The following is a 22009-nucleotide window of genomic DNA, read 5'->3' as shown; positions in this document are numbered from 1 at the left end:
AAAGTATTCATACACCTTGAACTTTTGCACATGTTGTCATGTTTACAACCCTAAACATACATAATTTATTTAGTTTTTTTTACTGAATGTTTTTATTGAGCCATTCCATTGTAGATTTATCTTTGTGTTTCGGGTCATTGTCCTGCTGAAGGTGAATCTCCGCCCCAGCCTCAGTTCTCTTTCTGACTCCAGCAGGTTTTCCTCCAAAATGTCTCTGTATTTGGCTCCATCCATCTTCACAACTATTCTTACAGTCTCCCCAGTCCCCACTGAGGAAAAGCAGCCCCACAGCATGATGCTCCCCCCCGTATATCTGACACTGGGGATGGTGCACTCAGGACCATGAGCAGTGTCAGGTTTGCTCCACACATAACGTTTGTCTCATCTGACCAAAGCTCCTTCTTCCACATGGAGCTGTGTCCTCCATATGACTTCTACAAACTTCAAACAGGATTTCTTATGGCCTCCTTTCAATAATGGCTTTCTTCTTCCACTCGTCCATGAAGGCCAGATCTGTGTAGATACGACTTATAGTTGTCCCATGTACAGATTCCCCCAGCTCAGCAGCAGGACTTCACAGTTCCTCCAGAGTTATCTTGGGGCACTTGGTTGTATTTCTGACCAGTGTCTCCTTGTTCAGTTTGTTAGTTTACGTGAACAGCCGTGTCTTGGTAAGTTGGCAGTGGTGCTTTACTCTTTCCATTTCTGAATGATGGATTGAACAGTTGCTCCGGGAGATGTTTAAATCTTGGGAAATCTTTGTATAACTTAACGCTGCTTTAAACTTCTCCACAGCTTTATCCCTGACCTCTCTGGTGCTCCAAAGTCATGATGTTGTTTAGTGACCGATGCACTCTGACCACAGCTCTGAGGGCCTGAAAGAACAGTTACTTGTGTGTGAACGTTCAGTAAAAAAATCAAAATAAAATCTTTATGTTTAGGGTTGTAAACATGACAAAATGTGCAAAAGTCCAAGGTGCATGAATACTTTCCAGAGGCACTGTAATTGATCAGAAACTATCATATCGGCTGCGGAGGAGTTGCAGAGTTATGCAGCAGTTACAAGAAAACTGTAGTGGAACATTTGTACAGCTGCAGGATTCTTGGAGCGGCTGAATTGGAAAAAAAAAAAAAAGTTGCTCTGCGCCCTGTAAAATGTGCTTCTTTCTTTTGGACTGAGCTGTGGCTCCACACGGAGCATCATCAGGAGGTAAAGACTGACATGATGGAAATGTCTCCTTAAAACTCAGCTCAGACCTGGTGTTGTGGCACTTGTGGCGTGTGTGGTTTATTTATGGAAAACTGCTGTTGTTCTCTAGATCTTCTTCACCAGGTTTTCCTCGGAGGAGATACAGTAGAAAAAGCACATGTTGCTGAATTATGGAGTTTAACATTTTTCCATCAGAATAAAATGGGACATTCTGGTTATCGCTACGGCAACACCGTGAAAAATATGGCATAGGCGTGATTGACTTTTCTGATCGGAGCGACTAAATAAACTTTGGTGCCAAATTATTTTAATTTTCGTAAAACAAATATTTGTACTCACCATATTATTCCTATAGGGGGCGCTATCGCACCAAATTTGAATTTGCCTAATGAGAGTGTTTAGGACTGTGACTTTAACACCTGACAAAAACATGATCAACTTTTCGTCGATGTTCACTGGGGGAAAATTGCAATTGAAAGAAAGAAAGAAAGAAAGAAAGAAAGAAAGAAAGAAAGAAAGAAAGAAAGAAAGAAAGAAAGAAAGAAAGAAAGAAATGTTCCCACATGAAAACAGTGTTTACGCGGGCACCATAAACTATATATTTTCGGAAAGTGAAACAAGACGCTTCCCCCTGAAGGCACTTGTTTTCCCGATAATGATCCCTCACATAATGAGCTTTTAGCTTCTCTTCATAGTGAAATGTTTGGAATCTTTAAGTCTAACAAGAACGATCTTTGCACATTAAAAATACATCAAATATCACACAACAAAAGTGAGTCTTTTGTTCCATGAGCCTCAGGGCCAGTTTCACATCAGTGAGACCTGGGTCAGTGTGAATAACACCCCCATGTGGGGAAATAAACGTGTTATAGTGAAAGAGAAGAAGTTTAGACGAGTTGATCTGTACCCGTCTGGTCTTTGTGGACGAGCTCGGTCACTTCTAACTTCCCCCCGTCTGGAGCCAGGAGGAATATACCGGGAGAGGCTAAATGCTAACTATCTTTTGGTCGTTTTGCGTGACTGAGGGCACACATAAAGACCAGACAGGTACACATCAACTCGTCTAAGCTCAGGTAAGAACAGATCTCAGTGTGTAAAAACACTGGCCTGTTCCTTTTAAGGATACAGGTGTTGCAAACTGAACAGGCTCTAAACGTGTCAGAATATCGGTATTAAAAAGTGTGGGAATGACGGGTCGACCCAAGAGGCCCAGGCTGAACTTTACGTAAAAGTAAAGTCAACGAAAATCCACATGGTGAAAGTGGAGGAGTCCAAAGGGAATGGATCCGATGCCCGTGCATGTGATTCACTTCCTGAAGCCTCCGGGTCCAGAGAATCCTGTTTTTGTAGCTCTTTTGTCTCTTGTTTTGTTGTTTTTTGCCACATGTTTGATGATTGTTTTGATCCGTTTCTGTTGCTGCTTTTATAAGAAGCTTTTAGATTTGGGTGATGCTAAACGACATTTGTACAGACTGAGCAGCCTTGAACATCTGGATCCATGAATCATTTTAATCATTGACTCATTATTTGACTGATCGATCGTAAACGGCCTGACTTTTCCCGTCATTGCTTTGTGTTTACAGGATTAAGCTCAAAGTCTGTTTGTCAAACAATGACGAGTCAAAGGAACTGCTGCATTTTCTTCAGTCTGGATTTTGGATTAAGGATCGTAATTGTAACGTTAATAAAAGTTGGATTGGGGTAAAGCCAAACTGGAGAAAATGCTCTCGGTTCAGGCGGGAGTTAAGGAGTTAAATGTCTCTCTCAAAATGGCTGTAGTGAATGTCTTGAAATAGGCCTCTGTCTCTTTAACCTCTTAACTCCCGCCTGAAGTGACAAAAATGACGAAAAAATGACGAAAAAATGAAAAAAATGTGACAAAAAAAATGACAAAAATTTGATTAAAAAATGACGAAAAAATGACAAAAATGTGATAAAAATTTGAAAAAAAATTACAAAAAATTGATTAAAAAAATTTACCAAAAAATGACGAAAAAATGAAAAAAAATTGACAAAAAATTTATTAAAAAATTGACAAAAAATGACTAAAAATTTCAAAAAATTGACAAAAATGCGTTGAACACCCAACAAAAAAATTATGGAAAAAGAATCTGATGACGTGAGGGAAAAGATCCTCTCGGTTCAGGCGGGAGTTAAGAGGTTAAGAACCTCTGAGCCTTTAGACACGCCCCCTCCACACGCTGTCTGTGGCATCAGTGGGGAGGGGGTTCTGCTGAGGAGCAGTGGTTGGTTACTCGGCTGGTGACCAAAGCTCGGAGGCGTCTCCAGGAGGTGGGGGCGTTCCTAGGAGGACTCAGGCAAACCTATCCCTAAAATGGCCGCCATCAGAGTTTTTACAGATTACTCAGAAATACGTGAATGTGCCAAGGCAACACTTCAGCCATGTTTTTAATGAGGGAGTGACAGAATAACAGGATGGAAAGCTTGAAAAAATCCATTTTGCAGAATACCCCCCCTTTAAACTGTTTTTATGAAATGGTGATAAATGTCCTCAGTGTTGAGTTTGAGGAGCTATGGTTGCCACGGTGACTCTCACTGAATTATACATTTGGGCTCGAAGGGAAAATGGAAATGTCGCTTTTTGTTGCTTTGATGCTTTTAGATTTGGATGAAGCCAAAGTGTAGAAATATGCTGGGTTGATGTCGGGGTTAAAGGTTAGAGACGGGGAGCTTACGGTCAGACTGTGTTTACACGTGTGACTGACCGGCGGTGAACTGTCCTTCAGTAAATAAACGATGATGGGAAGTCGTCCCTCACGGCTCTATAAAAGCTGCTGCTCTTCTCCGGTCCTTCAGTCACTGACCTGAAGTGAAGGTAAGTCTCCTCACGGCTCAGGTCTTTCACACACAGATCTTCTTCTCACTTGTACCTGATGATTTCAGATGTCTGCCCTCTGCCCACTGACCGCCCTCCTCTGTGTGACCGCTCTGCTGACCACAGGAGCTGTAAGTTTATTTATCATTCTGTCTGTTTCATCAGGCTGTAACCCCTTAACTCCCGCCTGAACCGAGCACATTTTCTCCAGTTTGGCTTTACCCCAATCCAAAAGCTTCTGGGAAAAAGGTGGGAAAATAGCAACAAAAAAACACACAATCGTAGTTATGCCTGTTTTCTGTATTTACGTTTTAGTTTTTTTTCCTTTTTCTTTTTTTTTGTCTTTGATTATTGTGTTGTTTTAATGTATATGTTTCCAAAGCTTATGTTTTCTGGATACATAAGTTTGCATACTAATCCCAAACTCTCGGATGGTGTCCATTTTTGGTAGTTTACCGAGCAAAATATTGTATTTTGTATTTTTGTATTTATTTATTTAAAAGGGACAATGCATTTACACAAAGTACAGTATACTTAAGATGCAGGATTATAGCTCAAGCTAATTTCCATCCTCTGTCCTTAACACTTGTTCTGCACATTCACCCCTGCACTCACTCGCATAGCCCTAACCCTTCTAAAACCCACACACTTTACATCTACACACACCCGCCTTCCCATACCCACTCACTTTCCACCCGCCTTCCCATACCCACACACTTTCCACCCGCCCCCACCCGCCCCCCATGCCCGCACACCTTTCTGTCGTCTCTGGAAACACAGAACAGATTCCCGATTTCTTGTCGGACATGTAGGGATCAAACTTCAACGTGATGAGTGGACTCGAGTGTGTCCATCATGCCATAAACATGGAATTTACAGTCTCTGTCTTGATTCCTCCTTTAGGATAAACTTGTGTGAACATGGAACAAAGTACGGCTTATAATCCATCATGACCAGTCCCACATGGATAAAAGTTCTTTCTTGTTTTTCCAAGTTCATGATCGTATGAGTCTTTCTTGTAGAGAGTTCCAAACTCTAACCGCTGAGTGGCAGTGCATTCTTTGCCAGTGTCGCCTCGTGCCCCCCCCCATTGGCAAACGAGGTATATGATAGTCTGTGAGGTGTCCTTCCTCTGGCGGTCCGTCTTTGTTATTGACGCGATCAAAAGGATATCAGATTCTGCACAACACTGAGACTTCAGGAGTGATGCACCAATAACATCAAGAATACTTATCAATCAATCACTAAAACTTATGTGAATTTTGATTGTGGTGGCAGCGCTGTCAATATGATTTGCTATAAACAGTGGGAAATTCTTCTCCTTTATTTTCAAGAATAAAAATATTATTTTTTCTAGTGATCTAATGCCCTGTTCTCCTTCTCCTTTTAGAGAGAGCCTTCTAAAATATCTTTGCTTTGTTCAGCTTCATATAATGGAATTCCGGAGAGGTTCATTCTATTGACTTGAAATGCACACATGATTGTTATGTTTGGTAATATCAAAAGGTCTTTAGTTCTTATTCTGTATTACTTAGCCATACAGTTCAAACTGATTCTTTGTTATTCCTGCTATCGCAGTTCTTCCCTTTTTTTTCCATAACATCACAAATACTTTAAAGTTTGTTTTTTTGTTTTATTTGATTTCTTTTTCTGATTATTATAACCTTATTTTTATTATTATCATTAGCGAATATCTAGTCCAATATTAGGTTATATTAACATAACATCTGAGTGTCATGGCGATAAAAAAAATTATCTTTATCTATTTTTAACTTAAAAGTTCTATTTCTCTTAAGAGGTTTGCTGGTTTGGCCTGGACTCAGTTGTATGAGTACAGGTCAAATTAATGCAGGGCAACAGAACTTTACTTAATTTTCAAAGTAACCTTAGGTCTTGCCACTTAAAGGGCACGGTGGCACAGCGGTTAGTGCTCGTGCCTCACAGCTCGAAGGTGTTTCTGACCACCAGCCTGGCCCCACATCATGGAGACGGGTCCCCGAGCGCCGGCCCAGGCTGGCAGCTCACAGGTCGCCCCATGCCACACTGAGGATGGGTCAAATGCAGAGAACTCATTTCTCTACAGAGATTAATACAGTGTCAGATTTAGATTTAGATTTAGATTTAGAAACATGCGTAATTTTCTCAAGGCTACAATTTTGACATAGCATGTTTACATCTATGTATGTTCATCACCTTGAACTAACGCACCCAAATAAACAAATAGAATAAAATAAATATATGGAAATTATTTATTCCCGTCTATTCCCCTATATCTCGTCCTTGACGTAGCTCTGTATAAGTGGTCAGAGTTGGATGGATATAGCTTCTGTGTTTAATTAAACCCAGATATTCCTTCTCTCTCTGCCAGGACTTTGTGCTGGCCAGAAGGAAACCCTAGTCTAGTTTTTCCTCTTAGAGGTTGTGCCGTTTATTCAAACTTCGTAACACACGATCAATTACATGTCTCGCATTGATTTGTTACTTTTGTCTTGTCTATTGAAAAACACTCCAAGACTTATTTGTTTGCACATCGACAAAGCATTATTCGACCATTTCGGACCTTTGAGTTTATTAGGTTTAGTTGGCATTACTTTCATGTTTACATTAGGTTTTACTCATGTAACTAAGTAACTAAGTTTTTCTAACTTTTCCATGAATGTACATTTTACTAGGATATCTCCCCAGGATGTCAATTTACAACTTTTGCTGTATCTAATCCAATGTTTCCGAATTAAACAGTAAATATTCTCATCCACTTGGTCTCTTGGATACTCAGGAAATTCATATAAAATTTGTCACCCACTTAAATGTTCATTTTAGGAAAGGCAATCACAGAGTGTCAAAATCATTCACACAGATTATAACCAGACCGTGGCTGGTACTTTCTCACAACGAACAACAGGTTCCGCGCACTAGAAGGTAAAAGACCTAATATGCTTTGGTAAAAAATTGACAAAAAAATGGAAAAAAAAGTGATAAAAATGTGACAAAAATTTGATAAAAAATTGACGAAAAAATAACAAAAATATAACAAAAAATGACAAAAAAAATGACAAAAATGAGTTGAATACCCAACAAATAAAATGCTGGAAAAAAAATCTGATGACGTGAGGAAAAAGATCCTCTTAGTTCAGGCGGGAGTTAAGAGGTTAATAACTCTGTTCATTGTTCTTCACTCACAGGCGGCGGAAAATGACCACGGTGAGTTTGACTCCATTCACTTTGATATACAGTATTATGATTCTTTTATTTTGATGAATATTATTTGAATACAGACTGTCCTGAGGGCTGGAGTCCGTTTGGAACTCGCTGTTTCAAGTTCTTTGTTTCTAAGTCGACTTGGCCACAAGCAGAGGTACAGCACTGATAATAACAATGACTCTACTCTTGGTGACACTTTATCTTTCATGATGAGTTCATGCAGTTCTCAGTGGTGGTTCAGGACCTCCACTCTGGAAAACTCACAACGCTACATCAGGTGGACATATAAAGGCAACACGTAACAAAAGTGTTTTATATGAACGAAGTTTGAAACTATCTGGAAACTATCTGGATGTTGTAGGACTGTCTTGGCTGACACGTCTCTGCAACATCGTGTGGCGGTCGGGGACAGTGCCTCTGGATTGGCAGACCGGGGTGGTGGTCCCTCTCTTTAAGAAGGGGGATCGGAGGGTCGGGATCACCCTCCTCAGCCTCCCCAGTAAGGTCTATTCCAGGGTGCTGGAGAGGAGGATCCGGCCGATAGTTGAACCTCGGATCCAGGAGGAACAATGCGGTTTTCGTCCTGGTCGTGGCACACTGGACCAGCTCTATACCCTTCATCGGGTGCTTGAGGGTTCGTGGGAGTTCGCCCAACCAGTCCACATGTGTTTTGTGGATCTGGAGAAGGCGTTCGACCGTGTCCCTCGTGGTGCCCTGTGGGGGGTGCTCCGGGAGTATGGGGTCCGGGGCCCTCGTGGTGCCCTGTGGGGGTGCTCCGGGAGTATGGGGTCCGGGGCCTCGTGGTGCCCTGTGGGGGGTGCTCCGGGAGTATGGGGTCCGGGGCCCTCGTGGTGTCCTGTGGGGGGTGCTCCGGGAGTATGGGGTCCGGGGCCCTCGTGGTGCCCTGTGGGGGGTGCTCCGGGAGTATGGGGTCCGGGGCCCTCGTGGTGCCCTGTGGGGGGTGCTCCGGGAGTATGGGGTCCGGGGCCCTCGTGGTGCCCTGTGGGGGGTGCTCCGGGAGTATGGGGTCCGGGGCCCTCGTGGTGCCCTGTGGGGGGTGCTCCGGGAGTATGGGGTCCGGGGCCCTCGTGGTGCCCTGTGGGGGGTGCTCTGGGAGTATGGGGTCCGGGGCCCTCATGGTGTCCTGTGAGGGGTGCTCCGGGAGTATGGGGTCCGGAGCCCTCGTGGTTCATTGCCGGCAGTAAGTCAGACCTGTTCCCGGTGCGTGTTGGTCTCCTCAGGGCTGCCCTTTGTCACCGGTTCTGTTCATGACTTTTATGGACAGAGTTTCTCGGCGCAGCCAGGGGCCGGAGGGGCCGGAGGGGCCGGAGGGGCCGGAGGGCGTCCGGTTTGGGAGCCTCAGAGTCTCATCTCTGCTGTTTGCAGATGATGTTGTTCTGTGGGACCTTCAGCTGCTCTGGGGCGGTTTGCAGCCGAGTGTGCAGCGGCCGGGATGAGGATCAGCTCCTCCAAATCTGAGGCCATGGTTCTCCTTCCCCTGTACAGGTCGGTGGGGAGTCCTGACCTCAAGTGGAGGAGTTCAAGTATCTCGGGGTCTTGTTCACGAGTGAGGGACGGATGGAGCGTGAGATGGACAGACGGATCGGTGCGGCGTCAGCAGTGATGCGGTCGCTGTATCGGTCTGTCGTGGTGAAGACGGAGCTATGACCTATGGTCATGTGACCCTCACCTATGGTCATGTGATCCTCACCTATGGTCATGTGATCCTCACCTATGGTCATGTGACCCTCACCTATGGTCATGTGACCCTCACCTATGGTCATGTGATCCTCACCTATGGTCATGTGACCCTCACCTATGGTCATGTGATCCTCACCTATGGTCATGTGACCCTCACCTATGGTCATGTGATCCTCACCTATGGTCATGTGATCCTCACCTATGGTCATGTGACCCTCACCTATGGTCATGTGACCCTCACCTATGGTCATGTGACCCTCACCTATGGTCATGTGACCCTCACCTATGGTCATGTGATCCTCACCTATGGTCATGTGACCCTCACCTATGGTCATGTGACCCTCACCTATGGTCATGTGATCCTCACCTATGGTCATGTGACCCTCACCTATGGTCATGTGACCCTCACCTATGGTCATGTGATCCTCACCTATGGTCATGTGACCCTCACCTATGGTCATGTGATCCTCACCTATGGTCATGTGACCCTCACCTATGGTCATGTGATCCTCACCTATGGTCATGTGACCCTCACCTATGGTCATGTGATCCTCACCTATGGTCATGAGATCCTCACCTATGGTCATGTGACCCTCACCTATGGTCATGTGATCCTCACCTATGGTCATGTGATCCTCACCTATGGTCATGTGATCCTCACCTATGGTCATGTGATCCTCACCTATGGTCATGTGATCCTCACCTATGGTCATGTGACCCTCACCTATGGTCATGTGATCCTCACCTATGGTCATGTGACCCTCACCTATGGTCATGTGATCCTCACCTATGGTCATGTGATCCTCACCTATGGTCATGTGACCCTCACCTATGGTCATGTGACCCTCACCTATGGTCATGTGATCCTCACCTATGGTCATGTGATCCTCACCTATGGTCATGTGATCCTCACCTATGGTCATGTGATCCTCACCTATGGTCATGTGATCCTCACCTATGGTCATGTGACCCTCACCTATGGTCATGTGATCCTCACCTATGGTCATGTGATCCTCACCTATGGTCATGTGACCCTCACCTATGGTCATGTGATCCTCACCTATGGTCATGTGACCCTCACCTATGGTCATGTGATCCTCACCTATGGTCATGTGATCCTCACCTATGGTCATGTGACCCTCACCTATGGTCATGTGATCCTCACCTATGGTCATGTGATCCTCACCTATGGTCATGTGATCCTCACCTATGGTCATGTGATCCTCACCTATGGTCATGTGATCCTCACCTATGGTCATGTGATCCTCACCTATGGTCATGTGACCCTCACCTATGGTCATGTGATCCTCACCTATGGTCATGTGATCCTCACCTATGGTCATGTGATCCTCACCTATGGTCATGTGACCCTCACCTATGGTCATGTGACCCTCACCTATGGTCATGTGACCCTCACCTATGGTCATGTGATCCTCACCTATGGTCATGTGATCCTCACCTATGGTCATGTGATCCTCACCTATGGTCATGTGATCCTCACCTATGGTCATGTGATCCTCACCTATGGTCATGTGACCCTCACCTATGGTCATGTGATCCTCACCTATGGTCATGTGATCCTCACCTATGGTCATGTGATCCTCACCTATGGTCATGTGATCCTCACCTATGGTCATGTGATCCTCACCTATGGTCATGAGATTTGGGTCATGACCGAAAGGACAAGATCGCGAATACAAGCGGCCGAAATGAGTTTCCTTCGCAGGGTGGCTGGGGGTGAGGAGCTCAGTTACCCGGGAGGAGCTCGGAGTAGAGTCGCTGCTCCTTCACGTCGAAAGGAGCAGCTGAGGTGGCTTGGGCATCTGTTCCGGATACCTCCTGGTCGCCTCCCGCGGGAGGTGTTCCAGGCATGTCCTAGTGGGACAAGGCCTCGTTGAAGACCCAGGACACGGTGGTGGGACTATGTCTCCGAGCTGGCCTGGTGTGGCCTCGGGGTCAGAACAGCTGGAGGAGGTGTGGCCTCGGGGTCAGAACAGCTGGAGGAGGTGTGGCCTCGGGGTCAGAACAGCTGGAGGAGGTGTGGCCTCGGGGTCAGAACAGCTGGAGGAGGTGTGTGTGGATCGGGAAGTTTGGGCGTCTCTGCTGAGACGCTGCCCCCGCGACCTGGCACCGGATAAAGCAAGAAAACGGATGGATGGATGGATGGAAGTTTGAAACACTTTTACAGAATAACATGTCTTTATATGTGCCCTTTAGTTTAACCCAGCCTTAAACAGAACCCAAACAGGTCCTACTCAGTGCCATCGCTCCAGTAGCTGAAGCTCAGTGACTGAACTCTCTCTTCTTAGCTTCCAAACCAGTCATCTTCAGTAAAGCAGCTGATAAAGAGAACCTCCTACATACGTGTCTCGTGTGTCTTTCTCCAGAAGCGCTGCCAGTCTCACGGCGCACACCTGGCCTCCATCCACAGCGCTGAGGAGAACGCCTTCGCCGTCAGCCTGATCACAAAGGCCAACCCATTTGATCGGGTGGCCTGGATCGGTGGACACGACGCAGTTCAGGTCAGACTTGATTCAAACATCGCTTAGATCCTGCTGACGGAGCCGAGGCGTTGAGAGTTGAAATGTCGTGTGTGAAATTGTCTTCAGGAAAGTGCGTGGATGTGGAGCGACGGGTCTGCTTGGGACTACTCTAACTGGGCTGCAGGTCAGCCGGACAACTGGGGAGGCAATGAGAACTTCGTTTCGATCAATTGGGAAGGTAACGGTTCATCAGTTCAAAAGAAAAATAGAACAAAAGATGCTCCCCAATAAAGAAGCTACACACCATCATGTTTGTAGCCCTTTACAGATCATTTGTAAAGTTCTTCACGAAACTAAACTTTGATTATTTCTTTCTCTCTTTCTTTTCAGACACAACGAGGTGGAATGATGCCATGAAGACAGAGCAGGTGAACTTCATCTGTGCCAAAGATGCAACTCGGAAAGTGTCCCTGACTCTGGGGGGCTGCCTGTGCAAATGTGCCCCCAGCATGTAATGAACACATTCACTTCACTGCTGTAGCTCTGGGTTCTACCTGAGGATTAAAGGTTTTCCTCTCAGCATCAGCCTGAGTGTCTGTGTCTTCTTACATCATGACCATGTGACATCAATGCCCAACACGTGTTCTGATTGAGTCTCCGCTCTGGTCCATCAGGTGTTTACATTATGGGACGGGCGATGGTTATAAAGGTGAATCCACTTTGGTTCAGGTGAAGCTTCACAAACATCCATCAGAGACAGTCACAGAAAACGACTGTTTTGGTGAAAGTCGCCGAATCCCGGAGAGAAAAAACAACTTCTGTTGAGTGGCCTCTTCTTTAGGAAGGGTGAATAAAGTCCTCGTAGCCAAACGCACTTTTCTCCGTGACATAATCGTTAGGGAAGAAAAAAGAACTGCTGCTCTTTGTCCCGGGGTCAAAGTGGGCCACATGTCTGTTCGTAGCCACAGCCCCATGCACCACCCTCCACTGGAGATCAGCGCAGCGTTTCTCAATAGGAGGGCGGTGCAGTAACTTCCAGAGGTGGGAGACTCGAGTCACATGACTTGCCGGCTACTCGGCATCTTAAACACAGATGCCGTTGCGGCTCGCCTGGATGATCAGCGAGAGTAGCCGGCGCAACGGGGGCGGAGAAAAAAAGTCTGAAGCCCATCCGACCGCTCCATATGCAGAACAACGAGAGCCTCAGATCACGCAGCGTCTCGTTCAGATATCGCGTTCATTTAAAGTTTATCCTAAATAAAAGTCATTCACCTCCTGCTCTGTTTCCTTTACTCCAGAGACGTCATTCTTCATCAGAGGAAACTTTCCCATTCGTTTGTTTGTTCAAGTTTGTGAGATAGAAGTCCAGGGCCAGATAACATCTGTGGCCGGCTGCTGTCCTCCTGTGCTGAACAATTAGGCCCTGTCTTTTTTTTATATTTTTCAGCTGTCAATCAGCCAACAGAGGGTGCCAAACATATGGAAACAGAGCACAATAATTCCTCTGGCCAAAATCAAACGCCCCAAAGTTTTCAATGATTTTAGACCAGTGGCTCTTACTTCATTAGTTATGAAGTCCTTTGAGAGACTGATGAAAACAGAACTTCTTCCTAAGGTAGAGGACTTGCTTGACCCTCTTCAGTTCGCCTATCGGGCTGGTCGTGGGGTGGAGGATGCCACGGCCACCCTCTTGAACTTTGTCCTCAAACACGTGGAAAACACAAAGGCGCATGCTCGGCTCCTATTCTTAGACTTTTCTTCGGCTTTTAATACCATCCAACCACACATCTTAATTGATATGCTTGTCAAAGACTTTAATTTGAATTTTAATATGGTGGGTTGGATTTTAGATTTCTAACCGGCACCGAGAGTCTGCAGTCGGCTGTCAAAACTGCGTCCGTTTGGCTCATCTCAAACACACCTAGTAACACAACAGACTGAAGCCTCTCCAAAGCGCGCAGACGTGCAGCGCGCTTTTACGCACAGGAAACGGCAGATCCGCGCTTGTAAAACACGGACCTCTCGTCAGGGTTAGGTTTCTATTCCGCCGCAAAGTCACGTGACCAAGCCAAATAAAAGTGACTCATTTTTGTAACTTTTTTTTGTCATTTTTTAGTCATTTTTCGTCATTTTTTGTCACTTTTTTGTCACTTTTTGGTGTTTTTTTAATACATTTTTTGTGACATTTTTATGACATTTTTGCCACTTTTTCATTAATTTTTCGTCACTTTATTGTCACATTTCCATCATTTTTTCGTCGTTTTTTTAAATTGTATTTTTATCACATTTTGTCACATTTTTGTCATTTTTTAATCATTTTTTTTGGTCATTTTTTTGTCATTTTTTTGTCATTTTTTTGTCATTTTTAATAATTTTTTTGTCACATTTTTGTCTTTTTTTTTAATCCATTTTTGTCATTTTTTAGTCATTTTTTAATCAATTTTTTGTGACATTTTTGCCACTTTTTCATTAATTTTTCGTCACTTTTTTGTCACATTTCCATCATTTTTTCGTCCATTTTTTTATTGCATTTTTATCACATTTTGTCACATTTTTGTCATTTTTTAAATAATTTTTTTTGTCATTTTTTGTCATTTTTTTGTCATTTTTTAATCATTTTTAATATTTTTTTTGTCACATTTTTGTCTTTTTTTTAATCCATTTTTGTCATTTTTTAGTCATTTTTTTTATCAATTTTTTGTGACATTTTTGCCACTTTTTCATTAATTTTTCGTCACTTTTTTGTCACATTTCCATCACTTTTTCGTCATTTTTTTATTGCATTTTTATCACATTTTGTCACATTTTTGTCATTTTTTAATCATTTTTTTTGGTCATTTTTTTGTCATTTTTTTGTCATTTTTTTGTCATTTTTAATAATTTTTTTGTCACATTTTTGTCTTTTTTTTTAATCCATTTTTGTCATTTTTTAGTCATTTTTTAATCAATTTTTTGTGACATTTTTGCCACTTTTTCATTAATTTTTCGTCACTTTTTTGTCACATTTCCATCATTTTTTCGTCCATTTTTTTATTGCATTTTTATCACATTTTGTCACATTTTTGTCATTTTTTAAATAATTTTTTTTGTCATTTTTTGTCATTTTTTTGTCATTTTTTAATCATTTTTAATATTTTTTTTGTCACATTTTTGTCTTTTTTTTAATCCATTTTTGTCATTTTTTAGTCATTTTTTTTATCAATTTTTTGTGACATTTTTGCCACTTTTTCATTAATTTTTCGTCACTTTTTTGTCACATTTCCATCACTTTTTCGTCATTTTTTTATTGCATTTTTATCACATTTTGTCACATTTTTGTCATTTTTTTTGGTCATTTTTGGTCACATTTTTGTCCTTTTTTTGTCAGTAAAACACAGGCCTCTCATCTGTTTGGTTTCTATTCCGCCGCTGCCGCAAAGTCACGTGACGAAGCCAAATAAAAGTGACGAAATCGAAACTTAGAGCGCGCAGTCCCAGCAGCAGCAGCAGCAGTGACAGTAGTAGTAGTAGTAGTAGTAGTAGTAGTAGTAGTAGTAGTAGTAGTAGTAGTAGTAGTAGCAGCAGTAGTAGTAGTAGTAGTAGTAGTAGTAGTAGTAGTAGTAGTTGTAGTAGTAGTAGCAGTAACAGTCAGTCTCGTGCGGCCATGGCGAGCGCTCTTTACGCGGAGGAGCTGACGTGCCCGGTGTGTCTGTCCATCTTCACGGAGCCGCTCACCCTGCCCTGCGGCCACTCGTTCTGCCGCGGCTGCATCACGGCCGTGCCCGAGGGCAAGTGCCCCCAGTGCCGCGCGCCCTGCCCCCCCGCGCGCGAACTGCAGCTTCTGCCGACCAGCCTGATCCTGAAGAGCCTGGCGCAGAAGGCCCGGGAGCGGCCGCAGCAGCAGCAGGGGCCCGGGACCACCGCGGAGGTACGGGGGGAATAAGACCAAACACTGGTACAATATAGGGAAATCAATATGTGTTTTACAGATAAGCCAATGAGGAAGTGGGTTTGATCCGCCCCCCCTGGCAAGTCGGTTTGGTTGGTTTGGTTTGGGTGTGTCTGTTTGGGCACATTTCATACATGACAAACAGAAAGAAACAGGACACAGTGGCACCTACCACTTTTTACAGGATTTCCAAACCAGTATCAGATTAAAGTCACTTATTCGGGAAGATGTTTTAGTTAGGGGGCGCTGAGGGACAAAATATATTTCCTGGTCGTTTTGTGCCAAAAAAATGACAAAAAAGTGACAAAAAATGACACAAATATGACAAAAATATGACCAAAAAAATGACCAAAAAATTGACAAAAAAATGACTAAAAAAATGACAAAACAAATGACAAAAATATGACAAAAAATTACAAAAATATGACAAAAAATTCACAAAAATGTGACAAAAAAATGACAAAAAAATTGACAAAAAAAATTGACAAAAAAATGACAAAAAATGACACAAATATGACAAAAATATGACACAAATATGACAAAAAATTACAAAAATATGACAAAAAATTCACAAAAATGTGACAAAAAAATGACAAAAAAATTGACAAAAAAAATTGACAAAAAAATGACAAAAAATGACACAAATATGACAAAAATATGACACAAATATGACAAAAATATGACACAAATATGACAAAAATATGACACAAATATGACACAAATATGACAAAAATATGACAAAAATATGACAAAAATATGACAAAAATATGACAAAAAAATGACACAAATATGACAAAAAAATGACAAAAAACGACAAAAAAATGACTAAAATATGACATAAAATGACAAAAAAAATGACAAAAAAAATGTAAAAAATATGACAAAAAAATGACTAAAATATGACAAAAATTGACAAAAAAATGACAAAAAAATGACATAAAATGACAAAAAAAATGACAAAAAAAATGTCAAAAATATGACAAAAAAATGACTAAAATATGACTAAAATGTGACCAAAAAATGACAAAAAAATGACAAAAAAATTTACAAAACAAATGACAAAAATATGACTAAAATATGACACAAATATGACAAAAAATTACAAAAATATGACAAAAAATTCACAAAAATGTGACAAAAAAATGACAAAAAAATTGACAAAAAAAATTGACAAAAAAATGACAAAAAATGACACAAATATGACAAAAATATGACACAAATATGACAAAAATATGACACAAATATGACAAAAATATGACACAAATATGACACAAATATGACAAAAATATGACAAAAATATGACAAAAATATGACAAAAATATGACAAAAAAATGACACAAATATGACAAAAAAATGACAAAAAACGACAAAAAAATGACTAAAATATGACATAAAATGACAAAAAAAATGACAAAAAAAATGTAAAAAATATGACAAAAAAATGACTAAAATATGACAAAAATTGACAAAAAAATGACAAAAAAATGACATAAAATGACAAAAAAAATGACAAAAAAAATGTCAAAAATATGACAAAAAAATGACTAAAATATGACTAAAATGTGACCAAAAAATGACAAAAAAATGACAAAAAAATTTACAAAACAAATGACAAAAATATGACTAAAATATGACAAAAAATTACCAAAAAATGACAATGACTCATATTTCCTGATCGTTTTGTGCTTGTGGACGTCTTCGCTCTGAGACTTAAATCCTCATATTTCCTGGTCCTTTTGTGCCCAGGAGCCGTGGCTGTGTCCGGAGCACGACGAGCGGATGAAGCTCTTCTGCGTCACAGATCAGCGTCTGGCCTGTATCATCTGCAGGGACGGAGAGGCGCACGACGGACACCGGTTTAAGCCAATCAGAGAGGCGGCGGCGGCGCTGAGGCGGGACATAGACCTGGGCCTGGTCAGCATCGCGGGTCAAACAGAGGAGACGCAGAAGCTGGTCCAGTCGCAGAGCGCCGAGGTGAGGAAGGCGAAGGAGCGGTCGGCCGAGCTGAAGAGTCAGGTCCAGCGGGAGTTCAACGCCATGCACCAGTTCCTGAGGCGCAGAGAGGACCAGATCCTCAACGAGATGAGGCTCAAAGAGGAGGACGCCGTGGAGAACATGAGCCAAAGTCTCAGCGCCATGAAGCGAGCGCTGTCCGAGTGCGGAGAGCTGAAGGAGAGCTGGACTCACATCATGGAGGTACGTAAAACGTCTGTCTCGCTGTAAACTCCGGCTGAGACGAGCTTCTGATGATGCAAGTGAACTATCGGGATGTGGAGGAGTCTGGGAGAGCTAGAAACGAGTTTAGGAAACAGCTGAGAGACTAAACCCAACTCTATTGTGATCAGTATATGCAGTAAGACAGTGGTTCTCAACCTTTTAGAGCCGCGACCCCCATTATAACAGTTAATTAGGATCGTGACCCCCACCCGGGTCAGACCATGGGGAAAACAGGGACATTAACCCCTTAACTCCCGCCTGAACCGAGCACGTTTTCTCCAGTTTGGCTTTACCCCAGTCCAAAAGCTTCTGGAAAAAAGGGGAGAAAATAGCGACAAAACTGAGACGAAAACAATGATGGAAATGGGACAAAAATATGACAAAAATATGACCAAAAAATTGACAAAAAATTGACAAAAAAGTGACAAAAAAAGAAAAAAAAAGAAAAAAAAAGAAAAAAAATGACAAAAAAGACAAAAAAATTACAAAAAAATGACAAAAAAATGGCAAAAAAAATGACATAAAAAATGACAAAATATGACAAAAAAACGACAAAAAAAGACAAAAAAAGACAAAAAAATTACAAAAAAAATGACCAAAAATGACCAAAAATGACCAAAAATGACCAAAAAAATGACAAAAAAAGGACATAAAAAATGACAAAATATGACAAAAAAAAGACAAAAAAAGACAAGAAAAAGACAAAAAAATAACAAAAAATTGACAAAAAATTGACAAAAAAGTGACAAAAAAAGAAAAAAAAAGAAAAAAAATGACAAAAAAGACAAAAAAATTACTAAAAAATGACAAAAAAATGGCAAAAAAAATGACATAAAAAATGACAAAATATGACAAAAAAACGACAAAAAAAGACAAAAAAAGACAAAAAAATTACAAAAAAAATGACCAAAAATGACCAAAAATGACCAAAAATGACCAAAAAAATGACAAAAAAAGGACATAAAAAATGACAAAATATGACAAAAAAAAGACAAAAAAAGACAAGAAAAAGACAAAAAAATAACAAAAAAATGACAAAAAAATGACAAAAATGTGACAAAAAAATCACAAAAAATGACCAAAAAATGACAAAAAATCACAAAAAATGACAAAAAACGACAAAAATATGACAAAAAATGAAAAATAGCATTTATGCTACGACACCATAATATTAAAATACATATTTTATCTATATGCTCTGGTGACCCCCGAAAATTTGTCTCGCGACCCCCAGGTTGAGAACCCCTGCAATAAGAGACTTATTAATTCACTATGTCTTTATGAAACAATGTCCTACTGTCTTTGTGAAGGTCACTGATCCAGAGACGTTCCTGAGAAGATGGAGTGAGGAGCACAGCGCCGCGGCCGGAGACCTGTTCAAAGCGCGGACCCCGGGCCTGGCCGTGGTCCCAAGTCCTGAGTTCCAGGGTCCGTATCAGAGCCACCTGCAGTTCTTCATGTGGAAGGAGATGCTGCAGGAGGTGGAGCCTAAAGCTGAGGCTCTCACGCTCAAAACTGAGGATCCCTCTGTCACTTTGTCTGAAGATCAGAGGAGCTTCTACTCGGCTCCACAAGGCGGGAAACCACTGCGCTTTGGGCAATCAACTAGTTATCCAGCAGCTGCTCCTGGATATAGTAGTAAGGTCTTCGGTGTTCCTACAGCTGCTCCTAACGTTGGATATAGTGGTGGTCTCTTCGGTTCTTCTGCAGCTACTTTTACAGGAAGCTCATTATCTTTTACACGTCCTGCCTATTCCTCTGCAGATCCTCCTCCTACTCCGAGGGCGAATGTTCCTCCAGGCTTGGCCGTGAGCAGCAGCAGCACGTTCTCCTCAGGGCAGCACTACTGGGAGGTGGAGCTGGGGCTCAGGGACTTCTGGTGCGTGGGCATCACAGGTCACTTCCTGAAACATGAAGCTCAGAAGTACTTCGTGTGTGAGGCTGACAGCAGCACGGAGATGTTCCTCTCAGACAGACTCCTGAAGCTCGGCCTTTACCTGAACTGCTCGTCCAGGAGTCTGACCTTCTACGACGCCGACTCCATGAAGCGTCTGCACCAGGTCCACTGCGGAGGTTTGTCTCTGCCTGTGTCGGCGTATTTCTGCATCCGACAGAAGGAGCCCGACAGAAACCCCCTCAGCGTGTGCAGATACTGAAGCTCCTGAGGACAAACCCCCTCAGTGTGTGCAGATACTGAAGCTCCTGAGGACAAACCCCCTCAGTGTGTGCAGATACTGAAGCTCCTGAGGACAAACCCCCTCAGCGTGTGCAGATACTGAAGAAGAAGAGAAGGTTCCTTTTGGAGAGAGTTTCCACGGGGCATTAAGAGTTATTAAAAGTTATGAACCTGAATGTGACAAAAAAGTGAGAAAACATTGATAAAAAAATGACGGAAAATTTATGAAAAAGTGGCAAAAATGTCACAAGAAATTGACAAAAATGTGACAAAAAAGTGAGAAAACATTGATGAAAAAATCACAAAAAATTGTAAAAAAAAAACAAAAAAGTGACAAAAAAATTACAAAAAATTGATTAAAAAATGACAAAAAAATGACAAAAAATTACAAAAAATTACAAAAAAATTACAAAAAAATTGACAAAAATGTGACAAAAAAATGACAAAAAATGTGACAAAAAAAGACAAAAATGTGACAAAAAAGTGAGAAAACATTGATGCAAAAATCACCAAAAATTGTAAAAAATAAAAGAAAAAAGTGACAAAAAAAATGTCAAAAAATGGATAAAAAAATGGACAAAAAATGACGAAAACGTGACAAAAAATATGATTAAAAAATGACAAAAAAATGATGAAAACGTGACAACATTTTTTACAAAAATGTGATTAAAAAATGACAAAAAATTTATAAAAAATGACCAAAAATTACACAAAAATTACAAAAAAATGGACAAAAATGTGACAAAAAAATGACAAAAAATGTGACAAAAAAGTGAGAAAACATTGATGAAAAAATGACAAAAAATTGTAAAAAAAAAAAGTGAAATAAAAAATGACAAAAAATTGATAAAAAAAATGGACAAAAAATTGACGAAAATGTGACAAAAATATGATAAAAATTGACGAAAAATTACAAAAAAATTACAAAAAAATTACAAAAAAATTACAAAAACGTGACAAAAAAATTACTAAAATGTGATTAAAAAATGACAAAAATTTGATAAAAATATGATAAAAAATTGATGAAAAATAATAAAAAAATTACAAAAAAAATGACAAAAATGTGACAAAAATATGATAAAAAAATGACAAAAAAGTTACAAAAATGAGTTGAATCCCCGACAAAAAAATAATGGAAAAAAATCTGATGACGTGAGAAGATCCTCTCGGTTCAGGCGGGAGTTAAGAGGAAAATTGGAAAACTATAACATTGCTCAACACTTCTAACACACTTAAACTGTCTGTTTTTGCACAACCTGATGATCGTATTGAGCCGATTGTAACAAGTGAATTTCCCCGTTGTGAGACTGTGAGATCAATAAAGGATCTTATATCTAATCATTTGGGCTTTTTAGGCTTAATAAATGCTTTATGTGTGGAAAAGAAATGCAGTTCTGTTTGGGCTGCTACAGTCATGGCGGGTCCTGACGCCGCATCAGTGTGTGAAACATATTCAAATACAACCACTTTTCCTGTTTTGTCCAATTGTCTTTCCTCTGTTTGATGAAATGTTTGTTTTTCCCTGTGTTTGTGGCATTAAAAAGACTTCGATGTGGTCTGTCCCTGCCTGGATAAACCCTGTGTTTAAGTGTTTTATTCCACATCTGTGGGTGAAAGAGTGAAGAGGAGGAGGAGGAGTTCCTGCTGTGTGTCATGTCAGTTCTGTTCCACCAGAGGGAGCTGCTGTTCTGTGACAGCGCAGACTTCACAGCCTTATGTTTCCCTCGTGGCTTCTTCTTCTTCATCTTCTTCTTCTACTCCTTCTTCTCCTACTCCTTCTTCTTCTTCTACTCCTTCTTCTTCTTCTACTCCTTCTTCTTCTACTCCTTCTTCTTCTACTCCTTCTTCTTCTTCTACTCCTTCTTCTTCTACTCCTTCTTCTCCTACTCCTTCTTCTTCTTCTACTCCTTCTTCTTCTACTCCTTCTACTCCTTCTTCTTCTACTCCTTCTTCTTCTTCTACTCCTTCTTCTTCTCCTACTCCTTCTTCTACTCCTTCTCCTACTCCTTCTTCTTCTACTCCTTCTTCTTCTCCTTCTTCTTCCTCTAATTTCAAAGCTGGTTCTTCTGACCCAAAGGCTGTCGGCTCGAATCCCTGCTCCCTCAGGTGCCGTGTCCTTGGGCAAGGCACTTCCCCGCCTGCCTGTGTGTGAACGTCGTGCCAAATGCAGGTATTTCGTGTAAAAGTCTAAAGCTTTTAACCTGTTACCACCCGCCTAAACCAAAGGCATTCTCTCCTCTTTGCCATTGTCGTCACT

At 41.5% G+C, this 22009-nt stretch overlaps 1 protein-coding gene across 1 annotated transcript; it reads left to right on the top strand.

Moving 5' to 3' along the window:
* Positions 1 to 15074: 15074 nt before the first annotated feature.
* On the top strand, positions 15075 to 19732 carry LOC306981600 (zinc-binding protein A33-like; the record flags this gene model as incomplete). Its single annotated transcript, XM_079581209.1, has 3 exons — positions 15075 to 15338; positions 17106 to 17555; positions 18887 to 19732. The coding sequence occupies 3 exons, from the start codon at positions 15075 to 15077 to the stop codon at positions 19730 to 19732; spliced, it is 1560 nt and encodes a 519-aa protein (XP_079437335.1).
* Between the last annotated feature and the right edge of the window lie 2277 nt (positions 19733 to 22009).

Source organism: Gobius niger (genome assembly GCF_951799975.1).
Source record: "Gobius niger genome assembly, chromosome: 22".
In the NCBI taxonomy this organism is placed as follows: Eukaryota; Metazoa; Chordata; class Actinopteri; order Gobiiformes; family Gobiidae; genus Gobius; species Gobius niger.
The sequence above is the reverse complement of the archived record's forward strand: the minus strand, read 5'-3'. Positions and strand labels throughout refer to the sequence as shown.